Below are 9,608 nucleotides of genomic sequence, written 5' to 3'. Positions count from 1 at the left end.
CCCCCCCCCACACCAGCCACAACCGCGGTCGTTATTACACACATAGATATATAGATATTGTATTAGCAGGCTGATTTAAGGTTCCTTATACGGCCACTAATAAATATAAATAAATATATATATATATATATATATATATGTGTGTGTGTGTGTGTGTGTGTGTGTGTGTGTGTGTGTGTATGACAGCTAGCCGCCGTTATTTTGTGCACTCTCAAGGCCTCTTGTGGGTTGCTGAGCCAGAGAAGGAACTGTTCAGATGCAGCCAGTTCTGAACAATATAATGAAGTTAATTTCCACCTATCCACCCCCCCTCTAAAAAAAGGAGTCATGTGCTGATGACTTTGTGTAGGTCTGATACTAGTTGAAAATGAAAAAAAATCATTAATCGGATGTTAACTAATCTGGGGACGAAAGTGCATGCATGCAAGAAAATCTACAGATTTAAGTAGTTCATGCATACCCCTAAATTAGACTTTTTAAAGTTTGAACTCAACTTGCTGCGCATCTCACTATGCAAGTCTTAAAAACAGCTGAAACTCTTAGTGGCAGTCTCATAAAATAAAATAAAACATAGTGACAATAATGTGCTTTTATTCTTTGTAGTTGGTTGTCTGCTGGACTCTCCTGCCAGGATGATATGACATGTTTGCACAAGATGCATCCAGGTTAGCGGTTGTTGCGTGTTTGTAGTTCTCTCTCTCTCTCTCTCTCTCTCTCTCTCTCTCTCTCTCTCTCTCTCTCTCTCTCTCCCTCTCCCTCCCCCGGCTCCGTTTCCCTCTCTCTATCTTCTTCTACTGAATGGGAAGCGATGAAGTCAAGTTCCTCCCTGTCGCTGTCCTCTTCTCCAAATTTGCATCACGCTGTTATGTGGGGCAAAGTTTCAGTGCAGTTGAAGTTTGAGTGCTTTCGGTCATACATTGTGGTTTTTTTCAAAGCTGGTAAATGAAATCAAACATGTCCAGCTATTCCAAACAAATGTTAGAATGTTCCTTTTAAAGGAGACGAATGTAGGCGTGTAATACATGTATTTATAAGCGCAGCAAAGGCGTCTTGTATTACATCTTGTGTGTTCCTTTAAATACAGCCTTTGCCTGTGCTCTCCTCGTCTTGCCGTCGCTCGCCTTTATTGCTGTCAGTGGCTGTGTATTTTTTGGCGCTCCCGAGCTGGCTCAGCTTTCGAACGCTCTCGTCGCGAGTGTAGCTTTTTGGATTGTGTAGCTATTTTGCCGTCAGCCTCTCGTGTCGAAAGCGGCGTCGAATTGTGCCAAAGTTCAATTTGATTTGTTTATTTCTTGTTTTCTCATTGGAAAATGGGAGCCGCTCTGCCCTGGCAACAAAAGTAGGCTATTTGCATACTGCGTTGTGATTGGCCTGTGCGTTGATGGGCTTGCCAAATCACGCTGTATCTCTGTGGTGATAGGCTATGCTAATTAGGTGCTGTTGCTGGGATTCTGAAAAGTGGTTACTGTGTAGCGCTGGTGGATTCTGTTGTGTGCTGAGAGATGCTGATAGCTCAACATGCTATTTCACTTTTTTTCCCCTCACCATTCCTGCTGCCTTAAAATGAAGTATGATTCACTGTACAGTGCTGGGCCTTTCTTTTCATCCCCTTTTCCACTAAAGCCTGCTCATATGTTCTCCCCTTTTCTCCTCACATATTACTCATACAAACAATAGGATTTAATTTACTCGTTCAATTTGATGCTTTAAACAACACAATGTTGTAATATATCTGGCATGTTTTACATTTTGCCGGCATATTTGTCGCTTTAGTTGTATCAAACTGATCATTTCAATACACATGTAATATATCAGTTTGCACACATTTACATTTTTGCATATTGTTCTCATCTAATCACACATGAAGATATTTGTTGACCTGTTGGAAAAGCAAATTAATAATTGCTCTATTAAAACAAGACACATTGTTCTGCATATTGTGTGTGAAAAGTAAATGCTACACCTCTACACTGTGAGGATTAGTCTCTTTGTTTTGATCGTATATCTTGCTGGCGCTGCGACTCAAGTCATGGTGCTAATGTCTTGCAGGAGGAGAGACTTCAGCATGCAAACCTTCGTCTGTCCGGCTTGCGCCCTCTTTTTCTTTACACACTGCTGGTCTTCAGATGGCTGCTCCAATGCCCCATACGCACCAGCAGTACAGTGAGCGCCACCAGCCAAGCACTGACCAATCTGTTACGGTCTTACCGTACAGCGACCAGGCGACACAGCTCACTGCCAATCAGGTACACTTTAAGAAGCCGTTTGACACCGGTGGTGTTTGAATTGTTGACAAGAGGACAAACGTGTCATTCATTATCTGTTATGTAATATTTTTGACACTTCAGAGGCACATGCCCCAGTGCTTTCGTGACCCAACTTCAGCTCCCCTGAGGAAGCTCTCCATTGACCTTATCAAAACATACAAACACATCAATGAGGTCAGTGAGAACATTCTGAAACGATGGCATGAATCTTGATTATCTGTTTTTGTCGCCCTCTGTTTTTTTTAAGCCTTCTTTTCGATCATCGTTTCAGGTGTATTATGCAAAAAAGAAGCGGCGGCACCAACAGGGTCAGGGTGAAGACTCGAGTCACAAAAAAGAAAGGAAGGTCTTCAATGATGGCTATGACGATGATAACTATGACTACATCGTCAAGAATGGGGAGAAATGGATGGACCGATATGAGATTGATTCCTTGATAGGAAAAGGTTCATTTGGACAGGTGGGTACTGCTGCGGAACATATGAGTACAGTATTTAACAGTGCGTTTGTTACCTAACCATAAATCATCAGCTATTTTTAATATTCTTAAACTGTCTTCATGGAAATCTAACTTTAGCCGACCATTGAATGTGCCTTTTTTAGGTTGTGAAAGCATACGACCGAGCAGAGCAGGAATGGGTTGCCATTAAGATCATCAAGAACAAGAAAGCTTTCCTCAATCAAGCCCAGATTGAAGTGCGCCTCCTAGAGCTTATGAACAAACATGACACCGAGATGAAATACTACATTGGTACTTAACACTCTCTTCTGATTTGTTCAGTCACACAATAAAAAAGCTTCTAATGCAACTAACCCGGACATAACTTGGTTACTCCCACAGTTCACCTGAAGCGTCACTTCATGTTTCGGAACCACCTCTGCCTCGTGTTTGAGATGCTTTCATATAACCTGTACGACCTGCTCCGGAATACCAACTTCCGCGGCGTCTCGCTCAACCTCACCCGGAAGTTTGCCCAGCAGTTATGCACGGCGCTGCTGTTCCTGGCCACGCCCGAGCTCAGCATCATCCACTGTGACCTGAAGCCCGAGAACATCCTCCTCTGCAACCCCAAGAGGAGTGCCATCAAAATAGTGGACTTTGGCAGCTCGTGCCAGCTTGGACAAAGGGTACCTAATGCTCTTTGTCATGACCGTATGCTAAATAGGAGTGCATGATGTCCAAATGAAAAGAAAGTACTAATTGCCTTCCTTCCTTTGTGCAGATATACCAGTATATCCAGAGTCGCTTCTACCGCTCCCCAGAAGTGCTTCTGGGAATGCCCTATGACCTGGCCATCGACATGTGGTCTTTGGGTTGCATTTTGGTGGAGATGCATACAGGAGAGCCACTCTTTAGTGGAGCCAATGAGGTATATTGAGGGCAATTATCCAACGTACTATTTCATGTCCACGCACTTATTTTGTTACATAGATCAGTATCGCTATCGGCTGCTTTTGATTTCATGAACAACTCCCTCACTCAGTTGTCATGAAAATGTGGCAGAAAACAATAATAATAATAATAATAGGGCATCTTTCAAGATTATACGTGGGCAAAGATTTTCACATACACCCACTAGACAGGCGCAGAATGTCTCCTACTTTTATGCCACTTGGGTGTACATGGTTTTATTGCCCACAATTTATTTGATAAAAGGAGTCATTTTGGGGTGATAATTCTGTTTTCACACTCACATGGAACATTCCCTGAAATTGCCGCCCACTCTGTCATTGTAGGTTAACTATCCCTTCAAGTGTGAACTAAATTTGAATAACCATATTTTGAGTAATACTTAGGGCTAAAAGTATTTTATGCATACTTTTGTTTTTTGTTTTTTTTTTACTTTTAACTCAACCAACCCAAATTCACGGTTAGACCGACAGCAAGGCATTTAACAACGAAAATGCTTTTATCCGGCAATCCCGGTGAGTGACATCATTCAAAGAATGCCGAGTCTCCATTCAGCCATTGTACTGCATTCTTGATTGTCCCGTTAACTGCTCTTTGTCATTGTTATCAAGTTATTCGGCGAAATGCCTCGGCGCTGTGTGGCGATGCACTGTTCACATTCAGGCAAACGTTTGTTTGAGTGGCCAAAAGAAAAGAATAGTGTACGTTGTGGACTAGTTTCGTTGTCGCACAGCGAATGAATTTCGTGCCGGTGTCGACAGGCGTTCTTTGTTACCAGCACTTTGAAGACCTCTGTTTTCTCAACCGTTTTGTTTATGATAGAGGCTTTGCAAAAAGGTCAGTGATAATCACTAACTCTGGCTGTTGTTTATGAAAACATTTGATTCCAAATATTAGACATGGACATGGATGGAATCCTGTACGAAAACATTCTCAGAACATGAGTGCATGGATGGAATCCTCTGCAATGGTTTGCAATTAACAATGCTGCGGAAGGACAGCCGATATATTGTGCGGAGTGGCTTACAATGCAACAGATTTCCCTTACCAATGACAATGTAGGACACCAACCCACTATAACGTGTGCTCCCTCAGTGCTAGCTGGACTACATGGACCAAGCAAGTAATCCCATCGTGTGCAATTTATAGCACAGAACAGCATCAAATTTCAAACAATAACGCTAGGCTAATAACTGCAGCCTATGTAGCTTACCGTTCTTCCAATTTCGATGGGTCTCGTCTCCACTCCACGTACAGTCGTTTGGGGACAGCTTGTTTCGCATCCTGAGCATCTGGCTCGTACATGTATAGTCCAACCTAGATCTTGCCAACAACCTCCCCTTCCTCCAACTCTTCAAACCCCTGGATCCCCTCAAATAAGTTTGAAACATCGCTTTCTGAATCCATGTCTGACTGGCTTTTTACACTCTGCATATTGGGCCCGATTGTAGTCCTCGAAGTGACGTCACATTCCCGGTTTTGTCGCATGCCAGGATCTCGCTTCGGGAAAGATTACTTTGTTGAATTTACAAAATAGAAAATATTTTTTTCATGCTTTATATAATGTATTTTGTTTAATTACTTGTGACATAAAAATGTCTCATCGAGGATTTTCTGAAATTACTTCAAATCTTGTTTTCAACTAGCATTACAATGAGCATTTTGTCATTCTTCAAGTATGAAACAGTGGATAGTTGCAAACGGTACATATTTACTCTTGTTTCATAATTTCCACCAAATCATGTTGTCCACTCTGTCATTGTCACATATCAAGTGATATTAGGGCTGGGCGATAATTTACTATCCATGTATCCTGATAGACAATTGATTGATAACAATAGAAGATGCATTCGATAAAATGTACAACTTACCCAAACTCCCCCGATTAAATACCTCCGGATGGATACGTGGTGTACGTGTAAAGGTGTTCTTAGTCTTTGACGTGCTAGCGCCAGTGTCAGACCCTCTGCATCGCACCAGTCAAAATCGGGCAAGTATAAATGGACAATGGCAATAATTTGTCCTAAAGACAGTTGATCAACATTAACGCATACACCGCAAGAGAGTATTAGTTCACTACACTGACATTGTATGAACATTGAATGAAGGTTAATGTCACGATCACCAATATTGCTTTGGGGTAGCATCTCACGTAAAAGCATTTACAATGCTGTGGTGAAAGATCAAAATTGCAATGTACCCAAAAACAGTTAATTGTATTTATAAAAAAAAAAATATATACACACATATCAATATTGACTGATATGCAACACTTAAATAGTGGAGCATATTTTCAGCCATATCACCCATCCAAGCACATTATGTTCACAAAGGGTGTTTATTTAATCTTTATATTGACCATTTTATTTGATGTTTTTCAAAGTTGCATTGACTTCCTTTTAAAGATGAAGTACTAGAAGTTAAAATTGGGTAAATTCAGCCTTTTTTCTCGGGGTCCTTATTTTCACCATTAAAAAAAAAAAATCACTATATATTGAGATCAAGCAATATGAAATACTCACAGCATGTTATACTTTTCAGTCATGACGCCCAGCCTAAGTGATATAAAAAACCTTTTCTGAAATCTGACATCTATTTCATAGGACACAATCAGCCTGCCAGATAAATTATGTTGCAAAGTAAAGGTCCACCCATGTGCTCACTAAATGCTACCATTAACCAAAAAAGTCGAACCCGTCATCATCCACCCTGTTAGCCACATATTTTGCTGTTTGCGTGTTAGAGTAGGAGTAGTTATTGCAATAAGTTCCCCCTTAAAAGAACCTGAACACTAACTACACGTACATGCTCTCTTAGCCTGTCTTGAAATGTGTTTAACTTGACTTGTGATTACTTTCTCAGGTGGACCAGATGAACAAAATAGTGGAGGTTCTCGGAATCCCACCTAATCACATAATGGACCTAGCCCCAAAAGCCAGAAAGTTCTTTGAGAAGCTTTCGGATGGTACATGGAGTGTGAAAAAGACCAAAGATGGCAAAAGGGTAAGCCACTGTCTTTACCCATGCTCGGAAGCCAACTAAAACAAAGTATATAAGTAACTGTGTTTGTTTCATTTGTGTGATAGTATAAACCTCCAGCTTCACGGAAGCTCCACTCCATCCTGGGCGTGGAGACCGGGGGTCCGGGCGGCCGGCGGGCAGGCGAGTCTGGCCACGCCGTTGCAGACTACTTGAAGTTCAAGGACCTGATCCTGCGGATGCTGGATTACGACCCCAAGAGCCGCATCCAGCCCTACTACGCCCTGCAGCACAGCTTCTTCAAGAAGACGGCGGACGAGGGGACCAATACGAGCAGCAGCGTGTCGACAAGCCCCGCCTTGGAGCAGTCCCAGTCTTCAGGAACCACCTCCAGCACCTCCTCTAGTTCTGGTACGTGACTATCGGGAAGGAATCCTTTAAAATTAAAGAGCATGTGGGAAGGTGATACCACGGTAACACTCATGATGACTTCTTTAGGAGGCTCCTCTGGAACAAGCACCAGTGGGAGAGCGAGATCAGACCCGACCCATCACCACTTACACAGTGGGGGACATTTTGGAACTGCCATGCCAGCCATTGATGGAGACAACCTCTGCCCACAGGTCCTACCCCAAACTCCATCAATCACCGAACCTATAGTGATGTTTTGACTTTGTAGTGTCCCAACTTACAGGTTAAACAAGTTACAACTTTACAAAATTGTACTAAATAAGTATGGAATATACAAGTCATATGTCAGATTACAACAAGAATGCAAAACACTTTTTAGTTATCACATCTGCTTTTCACGTTTCATGAAACAATGATATGTTGACTCTGTGTCTTAAGCATTGAACTTATCTCAACACTATATAAATAAATAACTAAAATATTTTTTAAGGTGTACCCCGTAACCGAAATGACGTACCCCACACACACACACACGCTCATACACATACACCCAAATTTGATGATTTAAACACTAAATCAAGGTACCACGATCTTTTTGACAACAACATCACATGACGCTGTCGATAATTGTTTGTTGGCAGGCTCGACAGCCTTACCCACCTCCACTAGTGTGGGGAGGTGGCGTCGTACCGGAATCAGTCACCGGCGAGACCCACCCAGTCCAGGAGACCACCTTCCATGTTCCCCCACAGCACCCGAAGGCTCTGCATCCCCACTCACACGCTCATCACCACCACGGGCCCATGATGGCCACGCGGCCGCGCCCGCGCCACTACACCTCCCCGACGCACAGCTCGTCGACCCAGGACTCCATGGAGGTGGTCCACGGCCATCTGTCTATGACCTCCCTGTCTTCCTCTGCCTCCTCTTCATCGACATCTTCCTCTTCCACCGGGAATCATGGCAACCAGGCCTACCAGCTCCGCCATTTGCCCGCCGGAGCCCTCGACTTTGGTCAGAACGGCGGGCTGAGCATGGGGCTAGGTGCCTTCTCGAACCCACGGCAGGAGACCGGCATGGCTGCGCACCCTGCTTTCTCCATGGGCACGAACACTGGGCCTGGCCACTACCTGGCAGAGGGCCACCTGAGCATGAGGCAGGGCATGGACCGGGAGGAGTCTCCAATGACTGGAGTGTGTGTGCAGCAGAGTTCCATGGCAAGCTCGTGACTGCGCTGACGTTTTTGGCTGTGTGTTCCCCCCTGTGCGTCATTTTTAAGGTGGTGTTTTTTACTACAAGGTGTGTTGAGAATCAAAGCTGCTCACGTCAGAAGGGAGATATCACTGAACCGCTACTACAGAGGGGGGAAAAACCTTTCTGAAGAAGAAGTATATATGTAATTGTCATCCGTTTATTCTTTTGCGACCATTAGCCACAAAGTTATACTGCGGAATAACCATAGTGAGATTGAGACATCCATTTTACCATTTCACCAACGTACGATATTATGTGGCAAAGAGGAGCATTTCAGAGCAAAGTTAAGGCCGTGAAATGCTCGCCTGACATTACTGTTCCACTCGTTCGTCATTAATTTGACCCCCCCACCCCCCAAGCAAAATGTCACACGAAGAAGCTGCTTGTAAATCCCTTAGCTTCACGAGAAGGGCGAGTGTTTTTTTGCGGTGATATTTCTTGTTGGTGGCTCAGTTGGTGTTGTGTAACTCGACATGACAGCGGAGTTCCCTATAAGCGTGTGCTGGCCGGGTGCAGGCGGATTCAGACGCAGAGCTGGTCGGAGGAGAGGGGAGGCATCCATCCCTCACGCCAAGATGCCTCAAAAAAATGGCGGCGCGAGCTGCAGCAACACGAGCGCAGCGGAAGGAATACAGTCGGTGGCTGATTTGAAATAACCCTTTGGCCTTATGACTCATGGACTACGACTGGGGATGGAGCTGGACATTATCATTTTGAATTAAGATGGCTTTTCTCTATTTTTCTCTCTCGACAGCCCTTAATTCTTGAAAACATTTTCGAAGAAAAAAAGCTAATTAAGAATGGTAATTTGAGGCCTTTCTCGACAAAGATTTCTTCTTCAGCAGGGCCCCACATAACAGGGTCTTATTGTACACAACAACCTCCTAAACATGACTTCCTTAAAAAAAAAAAAATTTATCTTAGTCACCGGTTAAGGCTTTTTGCAGTGGAAAGAACTTATCCCAGAGTCGACCCCTTTTTTGTTGTTGTTTTTTGTTTTGTTTTGTTTGCTCATGTTTTTGCATGTTGTTCCTCATCAGAACCACCTGCACAGGTCTCGCCCCGCCACCCCCCCCCCAAAAAAAAACCCACATGGAAACTGAAAAGAAAAAAGTGACTGCCTTTTTTTTTTTGTCCTCAATGTATGCTGTGAATTTTACAAGAATTTATTTTCCCTTTGGATATGTTTTTATACCAAAGCAGTTGTTTTATAGCATATTAGGTGTCTGTAACCAATAATGTAGCAGTTCACCATGTGTTGATGAGATCTTATTGACGTGTCAACA

At 43.4% G+C, this 9,608-nt stretch overlaps 1 protein-coding gene across 3 annotated transcripts in view; it reads left to right on the top strand.

The window, feature by feature from the left end:
• Window positions 1-9,400, top strand: part of dyrk1ab (dual-specificity tyrosine-(Y)-phosphorylation regulated kinase 1A, b) — an 11,274-nt gene extending 1,874 nt beyond the window's left edge. For 2 of the 3 annotated variants that reach the window (XM_019874298.1, XM_019874299.1), the window contains 11 exons: window positions 604-665; window positions 2,050-2,246; window positions 2,349-2,441; window positions 2,539-2,727; window positions 2,871-3,018; window positions 3,109-3,395; window positions 3,491-3,637; window positions 6,541-6,681; window positions 6,765-7,068; window positions 7,156-7,280; window positions 7,710-9,400. In XM_019874298.1, the coding sequence (XP_019729857.1) occupies window positions 638-665; window positions 2,050-2,246; window positions 2,349-2,441; window positions 2,539-2,727; window positions 2,871-3,018; window positions 3,109-3,395; window positions 3,491-3,637; window positions 6,541-6,681; window positions 6,765-7,068; window positions 7,156-7,280; window positions 7,710-8,297 (2,247 nt within the window). In that variant the 5' untranslated portion in view covers window positions 604-637 and the 3' untranslated portion in view covers window positions 8,298-9,400. The remainder of the gene's footprint in view (window positions 1-603; window positions 666-2,049; window positions 2,247-2,348; window positions 2,442-2,538; window positions 2,728-2,870; window positions 3,019-3,108; window positions 3,396-3,490; window positions 3,638-6,540; window positions 6,682-6,764; window positions 7,069-7,155; window positions 7,281-7,709) is intronic. The other variant, XM_019874300.1, reaches the window with a different exon arrangement.
• The last annotated feature ends 208 nt before the right edge of the window (window positions 9,401-9,608 follow it).

The sequence above is a fragment of the Hippocampus comes genome, unplaced genomic scaffold, assembly GCF_001891065.2.
Source record: "Hippocampus comes isolate QL1 unplaced genomic scaffold, H_comes_QL1_v1.1 scaffold125, whole genome shotgun sequence".
Classification (NCBI taxonomy): domain Eukaryota; kingdom Metazoa; phylum Chordata; class Actinopteri; order Syngnathiformes; family Syngnathidae; genus Hippocampus; species Hippocampus comes.
Note: the sequence above shows the minus strand (reverse complement) of the source record. Positions and strands in the feature narration are given on the sequence as shown.